General features: G+C 37.9%; 1 protein-coding gene across 2 annotated transcripts in view; it reads left to right on the top strand.

Moving 5' to 3' along the window:
- Cpsf6 (cleavage and polyadenylation specificity factor subunit 6) overlaps positions 1-22463 on the top strand; it is a 383523-nt gene that overhangs the window by 37912 nt on the left and 323148 nt on the right. For both annotated transcript variants that reach the window (XM_067143420.2, XM_067143419.2), the window contains exon 3: positions 1295-1522. In XM_067143420.2, the coding sequence (XP_066999521.1) occupies positions 1295-1522 (228 nt within the window). The remainder of the gene's footprint in view (positions 1-1294; positions 1523-22463) is intronic.

Genomic DNA, 22463 nt, shown 5'->3' with positions numbered 1-22463 from the left:
ATTCAGACTCAAAAGTGGTTTTTTTAAAAATCATTCGTGCTATATTTTGTAAGAATGCAGTGTATATTTAGCATTAAGAATCACAACAATTGAACTTTTAAAAAATCATCATGCTATATTTGAATGAACTTAAAATTTTCACAACACATCATCTCTTATGTATCATTTTTCCAGTAATGTTTGAGATTGTCTCTCGTTAATTTATTTGTTAGGCATTTTATGATGGTCTGAGGACCGAAACATGTTCTGTTGTTAAAAAAAGTTACTTATTAATTGTGTAACGTTTAGTCTTTGCTGGCGAGATGTAGTGTTTACAATTCACTATGTCTTCTGGTATGGTCTAGAATAAATTTGTTGCTTTCATTGACCTGTCTCAGTCTTATCCTGGGCTTTGACAATATGAAAGTGACGGAGGTATGAGTGATGCTAGTAATACTATTCCTTATGCAGCCAGTCCCTGTTATGAATGGTGTGAAAATGTCGCTCATAGGGTCAGGTGGTGCATGCATTTCTGTGGGCTTGGCAGACTGATAATAGTACCTTCTGGCTTGGTGAGGAGAGCAGCAGGAAACTACCTCACTCCTCATTTCCCTGGTATGACTTCATTGATGCTAGGCTATCTAACAGATGCTGGCGGAGCCGTGGAGGATCAAACCAGACCTCGGGCTGAATACCCAACACACAACGTCTTTCTTTCTTAATTAATTAAATAATTTTCTAAATGCTATTTTTTGTTCGGGGTGTCGACTCATGTGGATCTTTTGCCCCAACTGGCACCATACTGTATGAACCTGCGTGTAATTGGAATGGCGGTAGTGTGAAATGTTGTGTGTGAGGGAAGGAAGGAAGATTAAGGACATCACAAACACCCAGTCCCCAGGGCAGGGATATTAATCATTACAATTAAAAACCCCTTACCTGGAATTGAGCCCGGGGCCGCTGATTGAAAGTGTATTGAAAGGTGAAAAAATATAATTTCTCTTAGGAATCCATTTTTAATGATTTTTATTGCAAGTCCCAGCTGATTCATTAATCTAGTTGTTGATATATTGACTACATTTTCGATGAAGGTTAATAAAGCATTTTTTTTCCTTTTTTAATTTTAAAACTCTTCTATTATCGCTCAGAGTATGATTATTGAATTTTGTTACTCCTGGTACATAGGAAACGTTTTATAGCATGTCTGTCATTGTGTGTTCCTGCAAGGACAAATTAATCAAGAATTTACTTGATGCCACCTTGTGTGTTATTTGTGAATGGTTTTTGGTTCCTGATAACTTGCTTTCTGTTTCAGTGGACAACTGATCAAGATATTACAGATGCAGTTCTGGGTATTGGCGTAACTGATTTTGTCGAAGTGAAGTTTTTTGAGAACCGAGCAAATGGTCAGTCAAAAGGCTTTTGTGCCATTACGTTGGGTTCTGAACCAAGTATGAGGTTGTGCATGGAACGACTGCCTAAGAAGGAGCTGCATGGTCAGTGTCCTGTTGTGACATTTCCAACAAAGGCAGCTCTAAACCAGGTAATGGGAATTAAATTATTTCTGTAATTTCTGAGAAGTTTGTCTGTGTTTATGAAAAGCATGAAAGTTTATAATTTTATGTGACTGTTGGTATCATAATCACAACGAGAGGACTTCCCAATTTTACATTGAATTTGTACCATGTAGCTATTATGTCCTAATTTTTTGTATTTTTTTAAGAACACACCTTCTTGATTTCATGTGACTGGCAAAGTGACTGTAGAATAACACGTGAGAAGAAATGAAGCTATTCAAGTTAGTTTTTCATAGCAGTGAAAAATGTACATACTTGCAGTATGCCTTTAGGTGCTTTGGATTGTTACGTTATAGTTTTTCTGTATGGCTGTGAAATGTGGATGTTGAAGAAGAGAGAAAGGGTTGGAATTGAAGTCTTTGAGATCAGGGTTTGGAGGAGAATGGAGAAAATAAAATGTGTGTATAAAATGAAGAACTGGAAAAAATCGAGGAAGAAAGAACTCTCCCACACCTGGTTAAAAAGAGGAAAGCAAACTGGATGGGACATATATTGATAGGAAAATGACTTCTAACAGCAGTTCTTGAAGGTACAGTGGAAGGGGAAAAGAATAACACAGCTGAATGAAGTGAAAGGAGGAAGATACCAGACTAGCAGACTGTTGGTCATTGTAATTTTATCTGTCATATCTTGTGATTTCATCCAAGCCACTTCACGATAAAAGTAGTGATAATAATAATAGTGGTGACCTCTGGCATTGATTTAAGAAATTACATTATTATTTATTTGGTGTATGGCTACACGTTATTTACTAGATTACCATTATAAGTAGAAAGAAGAACTTCAGTCATATTTACTCACCTCTGACACCCTGCCCCCCTTTTTCTCCATATTTTTAAGGCTATATTTATTTATTTATTTTAATATTTTAGCCAACATAGGACTACTTAGTCTGGTTTTTGGAAGTTTTTCTTCTTTTTGTCAGCCCAATACTGTTTTGTCTTTTCTGAACGTAATTTTCTTTCTGCTTCTGGAATCACTCTTCCTATTCTCTGCTTGTTGATTTTTGTCTGTAGGCTAGTGTGTTTATCTTTCAATATTTTGAGTGGATTGGTTTTGTATTTTAAATCTTATCTTGTTAAGAACGTAGCATCATTACCAGCACTTCATCTATTCTTCTGTACTATAGAAGCAGCTACTCAGCAGGATATTTTTTAATGCTGACTGAAGGGACTAATAACTTTAATCTTATTTGGAAGCTTATGATATAATCTGATTTCAACAGAGTCTACATGTCTAAAGGCAATGGTTTTACTCTTGTGCTCTGTAAAAATATTACTTTGTAAAAATATTACTTTTTGTTCACGTCTGGTGATTGTGGTTGTCAAAATTCTTTCTGAAGTGATCAACCTTTTTTTTTTTCGTGTGTAGAATGCATTGCATGATGTATATGCTTGGTATTGGGAGTATCCTTAGTCTTTTAAATAATGGTCTACAATGATCTAACCCGTTGCGTCTTGATATAATTCTGATAGCTCATTTCTCCATTCGAAAAATAACATCAGCAGCCCCAGAGGCCAATATTATAAGAGATGACTGAATGGAAATATCCAAAATATGCTATTCCAGAGGTGCCAACTGTTACGGATTATCCGTAATTATTACTGACTTCCCCTCACGATTACGGCCAAACTTTAAATTATTACGGAAATGCGACATTATAACGAAAATATAATGTCTACGGATAAATAAGGAAACAAAGGAAAATGAATCTTTTTGAGCATTAGTACTTGACACTGTTCGTTTCAATGCTTGTGAGTTGGCAATGATACTTATTCAATCGTCACTTCCTTTTGCTACCCGTGAGCGTCGTGAAAATCATTGTGAATGAAGGAGCTCTACTCTGCTATTCTTCACCGAAAAATGTAACATTGTATTATTGGAGTATTAAGTGTACCTGACAGTAAGTCTCCCACAGAAAGGGTTTTCAGTGTTAATGGGGAACAAAACAGAAGCACTTCAGGCCTACAAAAATGACATCTAAACTGGAATCGCTTATTGTTCATAAGGTGAAAATGTCCTCACAGTGTTAAGGATGCTACGAGAAAAATCCCACACAAAAGCGCCTGCTGCGTGGAAAAGAAGTTACAAAGAATATTTTATGACAAAACTAATTGGTAATGTGCAAAATTTATTGTGTAATAGGATACCGTATATTTTAGATTAGATTGTTGTCAGGAAGGGCAAAGAGGGTGTCATTAACCAGAAGAGATGAGTGTGCTTTGGATTTGACTCCAAAATTTTTCGGAGGGTATGGGAGGGGGATTACGGAAAAGCCATTTCGAAGGTTGGCACCTCTGCTATTCTAACATTTTCTTCACTGCAACTATTAGACAAAATCCTTGAGGCAAATGCAAACAGAACTCTGGGACTTCCTATTTTTTAAACATGACAATTCCATCTTAATTTTTCATCTATATGGACACCTAATTGTAGAAAAATATAAAATCCCTCGCCACAATACCAAGATTTCATGTAATTTCATGCACGTTTTCCCTAACTCACTCAAGAACTTAATGTCCACATTTTTGCATTTTCCTTTTTTTATGCCGTGGAAATGTCTGTTTTCCTCCTTCCAATAAAATTTGTGTCTTCTGGTTACCCCAGTAACAAATCATACATGGCTGTGTTTAGTATTTACAACTCACCACTCTCACTCCCATTTTCTGCAGCGTATTTTGATACATTCAACTTGAAGGATGCCATAAAACTTGTTCCCCTGCTCATTTTCACTCCTGCTTGCTTCCTTTAAGCTGGAAGGACATTGAGAAATATAAGTTGCGGGGAGAGTGGTCACGGTCAGTCCACAGGTGGTGCAGAAGCATGGGTGTTACCATTAACTGAAATGTGGCACTTGCTGCCTGGTCTCTTGTAAGTTTTGTGCACCGAGCTCAATAGCTACAGTCGCTTAAGTGCAGCCGGTATCCAGTAATCGGGAGATAGTGGGTTCGAATCCCACTGTCGGCAGCCCTGAAGATGGTTTTCCGTGGTTTCCCATTTTCACACCAGGCAAATACTGGGGCTGTACCTTAATTAAGGCCACGGCCGCTTCCTTCCCATTCCTAGGCCTTTCCTAACCTATCTGGGTCGGTGCGACGTAAAGCAAATAGCAAGGAAAAAAAAAGTTTTGTGCATTTTGTTCCAGATTCCTTTAAGGAAGTCAAAAGTTGTGGAGAGAGAGGGTGTTATGGGCGAATAAGTATGGCATTAGATAGAATTACGATCCACTCAACTGCTTGTACTCATGATTACACTGAAGATACCTCCTAATATGCCTATTTATTCCTGTGACTGCTTAACGTGTGGAGTAAAGTTAAAAATGTGCTCTGGGTCAAATTATGTTGAATAAAAGGCATTTGTTAGTGCCTGTAAATGCCTATTTCAACCGGTAACACCTATTGTGGAATAAATGCCTATTAAAGTGCTTAAAAACATGATTTTTATACTAAATTTTGCTTTGATATATCTCGTTGGTCAGCAGAGAGCATAGTCCAGTCACATTAACAGTCAACTTATTAATGTTCCAACTAAAATGAGGCAAAAATTTGCAATAGAAAACCCTGAAAAATACACCATAATTTGTGTCAGTACAGTTTCTTTCAATATGGCTCCTTGGCTAAATGGTCAGCGTACTGGCCTTCGGTTCAGAGGGTCCTGAGTTGGAATCTCGGTCGGGCTGGGGGTTTAGTTGCTAGGTTATTTCCTCCGTCTCAGGAACTCATCTACATATACCAACCACCACTGAAACAGGCAAAAGTGAATACATCTCTTCCTCCACACATAGTTGAAATCAGAAAGGGAGGGCGTTCATCTGTAAAATTAGAACTCAAAACATTCTCCTATGCAAATACCTACATCACATTTATAGCAGTATAGGGTCATTTTCTTTACAATGCGGCCAGTGCTGTTAGACTCGTAGCAGACTTGCACATATGCTGTGCTTGCCTTTCCTTCTTCACACCCACTGCAGGTATTCTGTGTGGAAAATTATCTCTGCCTACAAGTCTTCTTGCAGTTGAAAGTCTTAATTCTTTGGTGATTTCAGCCCCACTGCTCACCAAATTATTCGCCAAATGTTCACAAAATGTGAAAAGGCAAAGTTTCTGTGAACAAGTCTTATGGTATGGTAGGTGGGCATACAATCTATCTCCCAAATGCAAGCTTCACAGCTGCGTGCCCTAACTGCATGGCCAAGTGAAATTTTACCCTACCAAGAGAGGTCTGTATGGGGACAAGAAGGGAAGCCGAGGGAGTTGTTAAGGAGACACAGTAGCATGAGAACAATTTGGAAATGAACCAGAAAAATACAGTAATAATAGAAGATTCTGGGCTCTAACGAGTAACCTTGGAGTGAAATAAGGAAAGAAAATTAGAAATGTTGAAACAAAGGATGGAAGTTAGTCACTAAAACACAGCCTGGCAGGATTATTATAGGGAAGTATTTAAAGATGAAAACAATGACTATTTAGATAATAACTATACAAAATCGGAAGAAACAGGAGGTGATATTATAGAAGTTGTGCTTTGTATGAGAATGGGTAAAGCCTCCAGTCCTCATGATGTAATTCCAGATATAATGTAATATGGTGTGGGCAAGGATCTTGGAATAGCAGAGAGTTTTGTTTCAGTTAGCCTGGAAAGAAGAGGAAATACCAAGTGAATGGGAGCATATCATCATCGTCGTCATCATCATAATCCCCGTATACAAGGAGGGAAGCTCAATTAAATGCCTTAAGTATCATACGTTATGCCTAGAGGATTCGATCCCGGGATCCCGACCGCTTTTCAATCCTGTAGATTTCGGGATCCCGGGATTTTCGGGATTGACATTATTTTTAAAAATTTGTAAAATAGACTGCGGTGAAGCGAAACTCTCAGTGCGTTATTTCTGCGTCTTTTCGGTGTGTAAATGCCCGTTCTCGTTTAGCGCATGTGTTCATCCCCTATGTGCGTGAAAGTCTGAGCACAATGCGTGCATTAGTACATTACCTCTCGTGTGTGAGTGAGATGAGTGAAGAAGGCCTTCTTGAAATTTAGTGTCAAAAAGGCGCTTATAGTTTTGAATAATCCAGTGCAGTTGGAAGAGTCCGATTTCGAGCTCATCGATGAAATCATTAAAGTCTTGGCCCCAGTCATATTAACTGCAGAAGCACTCTGTCGCACTGATGCAAATTTATGCACAACTGGTGTTGCCCTTAAGTTTCTTTTTAAGCAGTTAAATGACAATAGCTCCGAGTTGGCTTCCAAATTCAAGATACGTTTACAAAAGCGCATGAAAGATTGCTGAAGAAATGAGTTGAATGGCGTATTATGCTACCTACAAAATCTTCATAGTGACAATGTGGCGTTGGCGTTCGATGATGAAATAAAGCGTACAATTTCAAGTCTGAGCAAGGTCCTGATAAAAAACACATTGTTTCTTTAATTGAGAGATTAAATGGTAAAAAAGACTAAGACTAAGAACAAAATATGCAAGTCGAGCCTACAAATTCAGAAAAAAGTGATTTGACGCTCAAAGAAAAACTTTAGCTGGAAATAGAAAACAGCATGAAAATTATGTCTCCTGAAGCATTATATGAAAATGAATTTTCCAGAATTGTTAAGAAATGAACCTATAAGAGTCTTCAAATTCTACTCGGAGCTATAACCTAGAGCAGGCTTATAAGTATTTACTAACGATTCCTCCAACTTCCATCGAACCTGAAAGCGCTTTCTCAGCAGCTGCATATGTGTGCAACAAATTGAGAAGCAGGTTTTCTGATGAGACACTGGACGCGTTGTTATTTCTCAGATCATATTTTTGCAATTCAAACTAGAATGTTGCTATTAAATTAGTTTTCTTTATATTTACGAGAAATGTGAAATGTGACTGGTTAATGTTATTTTTAAATACTTTTTGCTAAGAAACTTTCTACCTACTTACTATGTTGTTACCTGAAAGTCCTCTATTTAGTCTATGTTCAGAGAGATTGTTGTTAATTTACAAAGTTTAGTTTGTTACATAAGGGTTTTTTTAACTTGATGTAAGTTTAAAGAGATCTCACTGATTTTTGGAAAAGAAAAATTTTAAATAGAGACTGAGTGATTTTAAATCTGGTTAGTCTGACTCTAAATCTGATTAGTTAGAGTGATTAGATTAGCTAGGTGTATACTGCAAAATATGTTTATTTTGTCTAAATTTTGATTTGCTGATTAAACAGCTGATTTCTGTGAGAATATCTTATTTTTTATTTGTAACTTTCAATCCCGGGATCCCGGGACTGACCAAGTGTAATCCTGAAATCCCGGGATTAGAAATAGGGGCCGGGATCGAATTCCCTACTTATGCCTCCCTTCTGTGGCATTTAAATTGCACACAAGGATTGTTGAAAAGTGTTTACTACAGTATGGTGTTTTTTTTTTTTTTTTTTTTTTTACACAACTTGCTTTACATTAAATAAAATAAATTGCGTCATAAAGCCCGTATTGTCATAAGTATATATTTGTGAACTCCTTTATCAAATACTCCTCCTCTTTAAACTACATTGTCTGTCTTTATTTTAAGACATTATATTTAGAGACATGTTTTACCTTCTTTAGGACATCTTCAGTCGATGATATACAAGACACCTTAAAACATAGCAAGGACATTAAAAACATTGAATGTTAACTGAAATTGAAAGTCGAATGCCTCCAATTAAAATGTGACTTATTTGACGTCATGTCGTCAAAATTCATGGATATAAACTTCATAGTTGGTTCCGTATTGAGTTGAGACTACCCAATAAGTACAAAATCTTGTTTTTTCCACCTTCTCAATACATATCAATCATTCAATGTTTACAATAACATTACAATGTTAAGGTACTAATTTCGGTCCTATAAGTACCATCATCAGCCTAGCCAAGACGGGTGTGAACTATATTCCTAAAACAGGGTGGTGCGGTGAGATGAAAGATGAAATGATGGCGTGAGATTGTGGTGAAATTATATACATAAAAAATTGTAATATATGAACAGTTGTACGTGACAAAATTATGTTAAATAGTGACAATAAAATCTTTAAAGTTATAGTATTAATCAACTATTGTCTCGAAATAAAATAATTCAGCTCTAGTTGACGAAGTTGCACATTTAAAATAAACAAAGTCCAGAGTTTCTGTTAAATTCTAGAAGACATGAATCAACATAAGCGCAGAGGGAGTTGTTGCTCAAAAGTCCACAGCGAAGGTTAAGTGTTGTCAGAGATGTAGGATATATTTTGAGGTAAATTGAATCTTGCGGTATTACAAGGGAGCAATCCCAATTCAATAGGAAACCCAATTGAACCTTGCGCAATGTGAAACGAACTTGCCGGTTTGAGTGCAACTATCTAACTTTCGAGACAATAGTTGATTAATACTGTAACTTTAAAGATTTTATTGTCACTATTTAACATAATTTTGTTACATACAACTGTTCATATATTACCATTTTATGTGTATATCATTTCACCACATTCTCACGCCATAATTTCATCTTTCATCTCACCGCAGCACCCTGTTTTAGGAATATAGTTCACACTTGTCTTGGCTAGGCTGATGATGGTCCTTATAGGACCGAAACTAGTACCTTATAACATTGTAATGTTATTGTAAACATTGAATGATTGATATGTATTGAGAAGGTGGAAAAAACAAGATTTTGTACTTATTTTACGTGTATGACGTGAAAACCATTAAAATTGTGAGTATTTCTAAAATAGCACAAATTGTAGTCTTTGGTGTGACTGTCAGTGGAATGAAGAAGTTATGCATACGTTATTTAACTGCTGTATAACTTTCCGTAGAATAATAATAATAATTATTATTGTAAGGCATCTGCTACTGTGTGCAGTCATTTCAATTTGATGCCATCTGGCTTTCTGCTTGTCAATTTCAATGTTCCGTTTTACTGTAGCTCTTCTAGATGACAGACCAAGTAAACTGAAACTCTCGTGGGCGTCTGTGGCTGAGATTTAATGAATTTTGTCAGGTAAACTCCAAATGTGTCACAAGAGATCTTTTACATGCCTACATCGTACAACATGGAGTGTCGAATGGACTTTTTTTCCGCCTTTAAAAAAATCCGACTACCTCTGCTGGGTTCAATGCACAGCTTTGATGCAAGTCTTAGCTGCATCATGAATGGAGTAATGAGTAGGTGGAATCTCTGATTCAAACTGCACAAGTTGGTTGATGGGTTGTGCCACAATTTGACAATGAGGACCTTAATACCAATATAATTGGTCCGTTATAGGACATTATTGGGCTAATTCATTCCTGTTACCAACGTTCCACCCTAGTGTGCTAATTTTGGGCTTGTCAGTTGGTAAATAGCATACACACAAAGATGCATGGCTAGTGCATACCATGGAGGCCACTGCAGAAGAATTTGAAGCTATCAGCATTGCCATTGCTCTACGAGAGACTTTATCTCTTTTGCAAAAGTTGAAGCTTGCCAGGTATTATAAATTTACTCATTCACGATAAATAATTCAGGTTCGCTAAGGGAATCTGTATCTATATCAGTGTGGATCTTATTGAAGTTATAGGAATTGGTTGAAATACTTACGATATGACTGTATAGCTTGCATATACGCTCCATTGCAAAAGTAGGCTCATCCATAGGTGCATTTTAACTAGTCCATTTATGCATTGGAATTTTTCACATTTCATTTATCAATGATCTCTCGAACATATGCATCTTGTGGAGACCATAAATTGTATGTTCTGGTAGCTCGTAACCATTATAAATCTAAATATATAAAATAATGAGTTTTGTGCGTACATTGCTCAGAAATCTGTATCGGTCGTGTGCACAGTAACAAGGAAATGACCTTTTTAACTTTGTCATTTCTGTCTGTATGTGTGTATGTACGGGTATCACAAGAATATGGCTGAAGAGATTTTAATGAAATATAAATATAAACCTAAATGCCCCTAACTCAATATAACAGAAGAATTGTACATATCACTAGATCAATACACCAATCCTAATTATAATATAAATGAAATTACAGAAAAAACCAACACCATATTTAAGAGAGTTATCCCCGCCTTGAAAAACTACTATCTTAAAATAATCAATAAACAGCGTTCAACACGCACCACAGCGCAGACGACCGACATGCCCAACTCCACTCCTACTCCTATGACAACAACTCTCTTCACCCACCCCTCCATTCCCCTCACAGCAGCGGGCACTAGCACCAAAAGAACACGATACAGTACACGCGAGGCAGCCAAATCGAACGCAACTCAACCACGACAGCAATAGTAAGTATTCATTACAGAAACACACACACACAAGCAGGCATTTTTTCAGACTACAGATATACATCAGCAGTTATAGACGAGACAAGACCCACCATTCTGCAATTGACACTTATGCAAAAAGCAGATGTTATTTCAATACTTTACACATTAGACTTATCAACAACTGAAGAATCTATTAATCATACTAGTGGATAAGCCTAACATATAGCAGAACCCCAAGAGAACACTGCCTACGAACACAAGCACGGACATTCTCCATTTATATTGGATAAAAATAAGAAAATAGACAAACGCAAGACGTCAAACTCATTTTAATGAAGTGTTCCTAGTCATCATAATGGATTTTAACATGAACTGTACATTTTAATATGTGATTTTAATATGTACCATATACTTTAAAGTATTTCTGTACCTGTACTTTTAAAATAAGTTAATCCACACGAATTTTAGTCCTAAAAGATACACCTACACTCATTTTAGTCTGTACATTTAACCAGTTTTTACTTTGAAACATGCCCAATTTGAACGTTTGACACATTCCATTATTATGACTTTTCTACTAGTAAAGGCATATTAACCAACTTTGACTTATGTGAAAGTACTAATGTACAGCTGTAGATGACTGTATAAAAAGTCGAAACCGGTACTGTAAGTAGGATCTTATATAAATAAAACTTGTATTGATAAGATGAACCTTTTCTTATCTATAATATATATTACTTTCTCGATATCGATAATTGAATTTATATGCCGTATCTGTTCATCTCGTGACAACTGTGTTCATTTTAGTTCCAAAGTGTCAATTTATGACAGTGAATTGGCGCAGTATCAACAAGGGAAAATGTGAAGATGATTATAAAAAATTAGAAAAACCAATCAAGGAATGATAGCTTGAAGAATAAGAGGGAGCCCAAAGAAGGCAGGACGGCCTTTACAGTAGATGCTCTAATATTCCAGAGTCAGAAGAAAAATAATTGTGAAGGCCTGCAATATCGAAAGCTCATAAAACTGATCAACAATGGCATATTGCCCATTGTTGTGATGTGATTTGTCTCTTTTGCTGCTACTCATTTCCGACAGATGGGATTACTGCTGCGTCCCGAGTAAAACAGCCTGCCTGAATATTGGCAGAAATTTTTTTTGTGCCATTGGCTTTGTCACATCGACACAGATAGGTCTTATGGCGACGATGGGCGAGGAAAGAACTGGGACTGGGAAGGAAGTGGCCGTGGCCTTAATTAAGGTATAGCCCGAGCATTTGCCTGGTGTGAAAATGGGAAACCACGGAAAACAATCTTCAAGGCTGCCGACAGTGGGGTTCCAACCCACTATCTCCTGGATACTGACCGCACTTACGCGACTGCAGCTATCGAGCTTGGTTTGGCAGAAAATAGCTAGGGAGCTAAATAACTTGGCACGTTCTGTACATTGTCCCGTGAATGGAGGTTACTGCAGCTAGTCAAACATAAAATACCGTACATGTAATAGAGGGAGCAGTTTTCAAATACGTCTGCTTCGTGTCAGTAGATTTAGTGGCATGTAAAAGAACTTCTGCGGGACTAAATTTTGACTCCTTGGCATCTCCAAAAACCGTAGAAAGTTGAACCGAACCCCTCCCTTTTTAGATAATATCAGACATATGATACGCACAACGGGAGAATCGAGGCGTGGACCGCGACTAGGAAAGGCTTATGATACAGCCCTGAACTGTAAATGTCCCTCTTTTCAAGGCAGTATAGGATAAACACTAAGGGCCTGTACTACGACAGCCAGGTAAAAGTGCGGTATAAATTTTTTTGGCAGTTTGGACATTTATCAGGAAGTTCAGTTGAAAACGTCTACTACGACTTTCATTTATGTGCAATCTGGGAAAATATTCTCGAGTATAGCTATGCCGAAGTTGGAGAGGCTGTTAACGCTCTTATCTGGGACTTCGCTCCTATTGGAGACGCTACTGTAAAGAATCAAGATGGCTACACATCAAGATGAATGTACATCTGCATGATGCTGTGCTATGTATGTATTTATAAAGTATCTCATGCTTCCTTTTCAGCTCTCACAGAATTCTTAAAGATTTCCCAAGCTAGCAAGTTGTTGCTACTGACTATATGAGTAGCATACAAGCACTCGGCAGCAAGCTTCATAAGTAGCCGTATTCGTGGGTTCTTGTCCCAATAGTCTAACATTTTTTTACCTTCTAAATGATAGTCGGTAGGGTACGAGAGGTGATAGAACACATTTCCTAATCATTAAAATGGGTGTCAAAAGCGTGGGTTCTATTCCAAATCTATCCGCGACGCACATATGTAGTAAAGGTATACGACGTTGGTCATGGCAATTCGTCCGTCGAATGAGGATATTAAGGGGGTTATATTTCTTTTACTTCATAACAACTTGCTACAAAAGTATTTACGCCAAAGTGAGGTAAATGCTTGCCAGTTGCTATTCTCACATTGTATTGAAAAGAAAGAACCTACCTACCTACTTATTCAATGAGCAAACAATAAATTGAATTAATAATAAAATTAATTATCCTACGCTGGATCAGTGGCATTAATCACGAATATAAACTTTACTTTCGCCGTAACGCTCATCCTCGTAAATAGTATTAGACAGAATAAAAGATGCATAACCTGAAACTTAAGTTTTGCGTCCAGGTCACATGATCAGTGTTTTTATTTTCTATAACAATTTCAGTTTCGTTATACAGTTAATTAATTTTAACATTTCTTCGTATGTGTATATTTCAGTCCTAATTCTGTTTTTGACCTGAACTTCCACATTATAGCTTAATATAAGAGTCTGATATTGGATTCTAGTAATACAATTTCAAAAGTAATAGAGCTAAACAAACTAAAACACCAGGGAACACGTATACCACCTTGCTAAATTTCACTATATTTTCAGTAACCCTATTACAAACCCAATAAAAATGTTACTGCATCTTCCGCATTACAATGTCGTCGTTAAAATCTGTTGGTAGTACGCAAGAAAATATTTAACTTCTAGTTTGCAAAACTGCAGCCTACGTTTCTGGCTGTTTACCTGACAGTCGTAGTACAGGCCCTTTGACTACTAACAGTAAAATACAGATTAAATTCAAATGAGGGTTTATTGAAAATAATAAAGAAATCAAAATAAAAGAACAAATAAGAAATGAAGCCAGCAATCAAAAAGAGATAATACATACAGTTCAATACCCATCCAACTGGAAATCATATCATTGATGTGTGACCACATCTTTTCTTTTCAAAACACCAGGCTGAAATTATTAATACAACGCACTCACCTTTTCCACTGTAGTCTCGCTACATAATACCGTGATGCAGTTACAATCCACACGGATTGGTTCAATCATTCTTCCAGCGAGCATAATGAAATTCGAAGCCCACGCGTCTATTATATTTCACATCGTCTCAACAATTACTACACATCATAATTCCTCCGCAGCGAGGAGCAGAAAAAGAATAGTTAACAATAAACGCAGAGTAACATAAATAAACATGCAAGATCACATCTTAGCACAGAGAGCAGCATCTCTGGACCAAAGAATTAAAATTCACAACAAAGAGAAGCTCAGGCTTGCGCATATCCCGAATGGAAATAAACAACATGGCGGCCTCCAGGTCAACAAACGGCCAGGAGAGACACCAAGGCAAAACAAGAATAGCCGAACCTACGACAAGTGTGAGGTCCAGAAAAGATCAAAGTATGATCGATACAACATCCTTACTCTCCTTTCACACGCCCACACACACGCAAACACATACACACTGAAAGCATCGGCAAATGACACGAGCAGTTGCACCAGTAAATAAATTGAACACCAACTCGTAAGGTGTGACTCACCTGATCACAAATAATGGTCTCACATATGTAGGTATAGCGTGCATGGCTCAGGCAATTAGCCGCAACATATTAGTGACCTAACGGTCACGCATAAACCCATCACTTATGCACTCTGCACGACCCGGAATGGATCTCTGATCCGAGACGCAGGGCATGCATTCATATGATGGCGAAGTATTTCACAATGCAGTGCACCAAATAAATCAGAGACCCAGCCACGAACACAACGCTATTACGTCAACCACAGACACATAACCCATTCTCGCTCTGAGTACAAGGACGCATATCAATCAGCTAGGCATGATTGTGAAGAATGTCTTACAAACACCGTAAAAGCATGGTTAAAATAAAGATTAACGTACCTGCCATATCAGTAATTTAAATTATAAGAAGCAAGGTAGTATGGGTCATGTTTAAATCTGTTATAAACCCATTTATAACATAAAAACACTGCTCCAATCTGCGAGGGCTCCATCTTTATATTCAGCACTCATAACAATGCAAAGATTCACTCCAAAGAGATAAGACAAAGGTCTCGCCGAAAGAATGATCCTCCGTGCACACGACTGAGGGAGCTGCCCTGTATGGTACAATCATGAAAATACATAAGTCAATTGAGGTGAAGCTGACGCAAGTTCTTTGCAATATAGAAAACATCAATTTAAGGAACATGCCATATTAGCATGTTTCAAAGTTGTTAGTCGGATGTAAAGCAGTTAACATTATTATTATTATTATTATTATTATTATTATTAGAGAGAGCAGTTTGTTGTCATCTGAAAATGTATTCTTATTAAACACAGGATTATTTAGCATTATTAATTTTAGAAATGTGTTTGAATTTACGTGCCACCACCACGGTGTAGGGGAAGCGTGCCTGCATCTTACCTGGAGGCCTCGAGTTCGATTCCTGGCCAGGTCAGGGAATTTTTACCTCGTTCTGTGGGTTGGTTCGAGGTCCACTCAGCCTACGTGATTTAAAAATTGAGGAGCTATCTGAGATAGCGGCCTTCGTCTAGAAAGCCAAGAATAATGGCCAAGAGGATTCGTCATGCTGACCACACGACACCTTGTAATCTGCAGGCCTTCGGGCTGATCAGCGGTCTCTTGGTAGGCCAAGGCCCTTCAGGGCTGTTGTGCCATGGGGTTGGTTGGTTTGAATTTGTATAGTTCTGAGTTTTTAAGGAAATTATGCGAGGCTGTTCTGCTTATGGTTGCAGAAACCTCACAGTTAAGGGAAGAGTGATAGAAGAAGAAAATAACGATAATCATGGTGTACAGTATTATCAAAACCAATAGAAGCAAATAGAATGGTTAAAATACTACAGACATCTATCCGTAATACCTGAACCATCATCACAGAATTAGTCACACATCACGGTAATCAAACCGCGGGTGGTCAGTAACCGAGTCTTGAATACAAATCCTCTGGGACAAGGGCAACTGCTCATTTTCACTGAGGTAGTTATGTATAGGCCCTAGTGTTCTATTATTGACAGCTATTGTTTGATCTTTGCTATGAGCAATTAAATACTATCACTGTACAGTATAGTTTGAGAAAATACTACCGACTAGTTCTTTGTTTTAAGATGTTATTCATTTTTCTTATACAGTGTGTATATATATCAGTATTTGTCATGTTCAGAGCTTAATATCTGATATCACACTTAAAAACTTAGATTTATTCGTGGATATTCGAAGGTGCACAAATACGTGAGGCCCATGTAGGTAGATTTACTGGCACGTAAAACTCCTGCAGGACTAAATTCTGGCACATCGACATGTACGAAAATCGTAAAAGTAGTCATTGAGACTCAAAAACCAGTAACATTATTATTGATCTGTACTCTCATAGAGACACAACGAAAAATTGAAACTGTTTTGTACCATACCTGACAACTTGGGTTGTAACCTGTTCTCCCATGTCAGTAACACTTTTTTTGTACAGTCTAGTTAGAAAGGGACACCAATTTGAATTTTCTAGCAAGGCCAATGTCCTCAAAAGCCTTCGCTAGTTCAATGCAAGTTTTTCAATTATGTTTCCAGCAGAAAAGGATATCTTGGCTTCAGCAAGTTAAAATGAAACTGCATGGAAAGATGCATAGCTGATGTTTGTTCCTATGTTTTATTGTTAAGGATACGTGTTTGCGGTTTGACTTTTACCTTCTAATTCACAATTAACATGTCGTGAGACTTATTACTTTTTTGGTATATTTCTTCAGGTTTAGACATTTCATTCTTGTTTGTAATAAAATAGCCGGGCTGAGTGGCTCAGACGGTTGAGGCGCTGGCCTTCTGACCCCAACTTGGCAGGTTCGATCCTGGCTCAGTCCGGTGGTATTTGAAGGTGCTCAAATACGTCAGCCTCGTGTTGGTAGATTTACTGGCACGTAAGAGAACTCCTGCGGGACTAAATTCCGGCACCTCGGCATCTCTGAAAACCGTAAAAGTGTAGTTAGTGGGACATAAAGCAAGTAGCATTATTATGTAATAAAATAATAAATTTTCTTAGCATTTCTGATACAGTTTATTTCTGTTATTAATCTTTCATTTTAAAAATTACTGTTCATTTTGACTGGCACAAAAGTGAGCGATGAAGCACTACAAAATTCTGAACAGTAGAGCTGGAAATGGCTTTCTACTTCGTGGGCTATCGTTGCTGAACTGTTGCATTAGGAGGGACGGATAAGTGAAAGTGGGTTCTGTAGCAGCGGTGGATGATTTCATTCCACTTAGCGAAGGAGTGTAACATATACAGCTATAATAATAATAATTTCGTGTGGCTATTTCCAGCCGAGTGCAGCCCTTGTAAGGCAGATCCTCCGATGAGGGTGGGCGGCATCTGCCATGTGTAGGTAACTGCGTGTGATTGTGGTGGAGGATAGTGTTATGCGTGGTGTGTGAGTTGCAGGGATGTTAGGGACAGCACAAACACCCAGCCCCCGGGCCATTGGAATTAACCAATGAAGGTTAAAATCCCCGACCCGGCCGGGAATCGAACCCGGGACCCTCTGAACCGAAGGCCAGAACGCTGACCATTCAGCCAACGAGTCGGACATATACAGGTATAATGTAATGTTACAAAGTATTCCAAAAACATAATTCTCTGGAACTGCATTATTTGTTTCCCCTCAGCTTTGAAGCACATTGTACCATTTCGTTGGTAACGGTATGTACACTCACCGGCAAAAAAAGTGAAGTACCGAGTATTTCAGACAAAGTTTAAGGTTAGTCCATTAGAAACGTGGTAAAAATCAAATATGTTGTTACAACAACATGGCAATGTATTTAAAATTAAATAGCCCATTTGAAAAGTTTTAGCTCGATAATCGAGAAACATTATTGATCTTGACAGTTATAACAGTCCACTATCATGAATTTGGTAGTGTCAAAATCTGGATCTTTGCGCTGTTTTGTATGCAGTCCATTTGTCCACATATTTTCAACACGTTTCCATTGCCTCAGTAATGGGTATTACCACCTTTAGCCAGAGTTACAGCTGTGATTTGATCAGCCATGCTCAGGATGCAGTCTTGAGTGTTCTTTTGTTGTATGAGCTCCCATTCTTCCTGGAGCGCAGCCCGAAGTTGAGCCAGCGTGTCAGGGGAACGAGTCTTAGTACGTCTTCCAAGCATATCCCAGACTATGAGCAGACCACATCATGCGCTCAAGTCCGATTTCAGGTACTCACGTACAAAAAGGCAATGTGTGGGTCAACATTGTCATTCATCAGGATAAAGTTCTTGCTGTTGGCAGGTGGAAAGGACACCACGTAATCCACTAGAATCTTCTTGAAGTATCCGTAGGCTGCCAGACTTCCATTCTCGATGAACACAAGCTCCGTGCTCGCAGCAGTGTTAATCCAAGCTCAGACCATCACAGAGCCTCCATTGAATGGTTTCATTGCAGAGAAACTGCAGGGTGAATCATGTTCCCCGAACCTTCTCCATACTCTCTCCTTTCCATCGGATGCCCTCAAACAGAATCTGGATTCATTCTTACGTAGCACTGAGCTCTACTGCTCCACAGTCCATTGTCAATGGGCGTTGGCGAATTGCATCCAAGAGGCACAGTGCTCGCGTGTAAGCGGAGATCCTACGATGGGTCTCTTGGACTTCAAATCCGCTTCATACAACCCCCATCTTACTATCCTTTTGCTGATCATCGTGCTTCCCACTACTGCAAATGATTTCTGGCCTTCACAGCTGTTGATACCGATCAGATCAGAAAGAAAGAGGAAAAAGAATGTGAAAAAATTTGAACTACTGAGGTAATATATTAATAATCGTATGGCCTCGACTACAGTGTGCAGACATTTTAATTCAACGCCACCTGGCTGTCTGCTCATCAATTTTGATATTCTGTTTTACTGTAGGCCTACTAGATGGCAGGCAGAGCAAATCGAATCTCTCTTGGGGCGTGTGTGGCTGTGATTTAATGAATTATGTCGAGTAAACACCAAATGTGTCACCAGAGATCTGACCACATTGGTCAGGTTTGAATCCGCTATCTTGGGATCCGGAGGTCAGCACTACCACTGATCCACATAAAACAAAAAGGCAGAGAAATGTATAAACTAGAACTTATCCCTGTCTCTGTACCAGCTCGTACCGGCAATTACTGGTACAAGTAAAGAAAGGCAAGAAATAACACAAACAAGAAAAATATTTGACAGGAAGCGTAGATACTCACCCAATGCAGACACTGGCCCATCCTCTTAAGCATTACTTTGTCAATTTACATATTTTTCATCTAAACAGTGTTATGTGGCCGAAGATGTTTATAATACACGAAACATGTACCACTTTTAACCATTAAATTGCTTTAAGCAATCATTTCATCGACTAGGTGGAAAATAATAAATACTTAATTGTGAGTCTTTTATCTACTCGGGATTTAACTACTTTTCTTGGCATTCGATCTTCCTCCATTCTTTCCACATGGCCAAGCCATCGCAGTCTCTGTGCCTTAATAAATCTAACTATATCCTCCTGGTCTAATATGTTCTGTATTTCAACATTCGTCCTTATCCTCCAACCATTCTGGTCTTTAATTGGGCCATATATTTGTCTAATAATTTTTCTTTCAAATATTCTTAATTTATTTGTGTAATCAACTAACAGGTTCCAGGCTTCTGAGCCATATGTCACTACAGTTCTAATAAGGGTCTTATATATTTTGAATTTTGTAGGTTTAGACAATAGAGGAGATTTAAATAATGTAACAGCATAATAGGCCTTGTTTCCAGCTATTATTCTGTGATGTATCTCCTCACTTATTCTATTATTATTAGTCAACATGGTTCCCAAATACTTCAAACTTAGTACATTCTCAAAATTATGGCCATTTATTGTCAGATTATCTTGACTTCTTCTGCCCTCTATAACAGTCGCATGCATTTACTTAGATTTACTGTCATTCACCTCCAATCCCATCCGTTTTCCTGCTTCCTCCATTTCAAGAAACATTTCCTTCAAATATCTATCATTCCTGGCCATTAACACTACATCATCTGCATATGCACAAATTTGTTTAGATTTATATACAATATTTCCGGTATCCATTATTTTTTCAAGGACTTGGTTAATTGCCAGATTAAACAAAGTAGCTGAGAGTGCATCACCTTGTCTGACTCCTGTATTAAGAGCAAACTCATTTCCAATTCTTCCATCCATCATCACCTTTGCCCTTACTTCTCCTAAAGTGATTCTGAACATCCTAATCAGTTTCTGTGGTATTCCTATTGTCTCCATATATTCATATAGCTTATCCTTGTATATACTGTCAAATGCTTGTCTAAAATCTACAAACAACATATGTAAATCTATATTATGCTCATAGCATTTTTCCATCATTTGACGTACCACGAATATTTGATCTATTGTGCTCCTATTTAGCCTGAAACCACACTGTACTTCATCCAGTCTTCAGCATCTAGAGTCAGATATTGTAATAGGATATTTGAAAATACTTTATAGATGATATTCAGTAATGTGATTCCCCTATAATTAGTGCATTCGTATTTATTTCCCTTCTTATATATTGGGAAAATTATTTCTGTATTCCACTCATCAGGTATCCGTTCTTCCTCCCAAATCTTAATAATCAGTTCATGTTTCTCTCGTAGCATTTCTTTGCTGCTATTTTTAATCAGTTTACTTGTTATTCCGTCTTCTCCTGCTGTTTTTATGGTTATTTAATTTTGCAATAGCATTTTCTACATTTTTCAATGTGGGGGCATTTATCCATTGTTCTGGCCAGCTCTGCTCCATATGCCTTTCATTTTCTTCCACATCTTCTCTTTCCTTGGTAAGGAGCTCTCGGAAGTATTCGGTCCATCTTTCACGTATTTCCTCTTCATTCTGTAATAGCTTACCTTCTTTATTCTTACAGTCATTCAATCTTGGCTTATACCCCTTCCTGAAATAATTAATTTCATTATAAAATTCCTTTGTCCTCTTCTGTAACCTTTGTGTCTCTATACTCTCTAGTTTCTTCTTAATCATCTCTTTTCTTCTTCTTACAGATGTTATTAGCTTCACGTCTGCATTTCTCATAATTTTCCCTATTTGACCTTGTATCTCTCTGTAACATTTTTGCTCTTGCTGCATTCTTCTTTTCAGTCGCTTCCTCACACTCCACATCGAGCCAAATGTTTCTTTTCTTTTTAGCTATACCCATTGTTTCTTGTGCCGCATTTTGTATGCACTTTTGAATTTTTGCCCACCTTTCCTCTATTCCAGATACTTGTCCAATTGTCTGTAAAGTATTATTCATTTTTGACTGGAATTCTTGTTTTCCTTCTGGTTGTTGTAGTTTTTCCAAATTCCATTTCCTTCTTTCCGTAGGTTGTCTCCTCTGCCCTGTTGCCAATTTTTGTCTCACTATTGCTTTTACTAAATAATGATCAGTTTTGCATGTCCTTACATCAATAATGGATGCTGCATGCCTCGTCACTAGTGCATGATCTATTTGATTTACCACAGTGCTTCCTGGCATCTTCCACGTTCCTTTATGTATTTTTTTATGATCAAAGCAGGTGCTTTTAATTATAAGACCACTCGTAGTTGCAAACTGTCCCAAATAAAAACCATTCTCATTTGATTCTTCATGTAGTGTATATTTCCCAGCTATTGGTCTCATACACTCTTCCTTTCCCACTTTGGCATTAAAATCTCCTAAAATAATAATCATGTCATATCTTGGTCCCTCTTCTACGGTTTGTACTAACTATATTCTATCTGAGATCGGTTCAAATCCTAATACACTCTTCTTCAGTTTCCCATGTACTATAAATCCCGTACAGAACTGTCCTGTTCTTTCTTCCGGGCCACTGTAATAGAGGTTATAATCCTTCAATACATCCTTGCCCTTTCCATCTTATTTCCTGAATCGCTACTAAGTCGTATCCAAACTTTTTGTTTCATTTACAATTTCTTGCATTTTCCCCGGTTTCAACATTGTTCTTACATTCCATTTCGCCATGTTTATATCCGCTTTCCTTACTCGTGTCCTTTTCCTAAGCTTTTGTCGTCTTTGATTTCCATCCTGTTTTCTCGTAGAAGTCTTCTGAACAATCTTTTTTTTACAAGGTGAGGCCGTTAACCCCACGCTCAACCCTATCCACTGGCTGGGGACATGGATTTTGGAGCATCCTACTCCTAGGCAGGTTGTCTTCACCACGACTAAGGAGTCCCGTCTACCCCATCTTACGTCCTCAACTAATTAACCCCAGTGAGGTAGTGTTGCCTCATCCGCCTTTTCCACCATGCCAAAGGTCTCC

This window comes from Anabrus simplex, chromosome 3 (genome assembly GCF_040414725.1).
Source record: "Anabrus simplex isolate iqAnaSimp1 chromosome 3, ASM4041472v1, whole genome shotgun sequence".
NCBI lineage: Eukaryota > Metazoa > Arthropoda > Insecta > Orthoptera > Tettigoniidae > Anabrus > Anabrus simplex.
The sequence above is the reverse complement of the archived record's forward strand: the minus strand, read 5'-3'. Positions and strand labels throughout refer to the sequence as shown.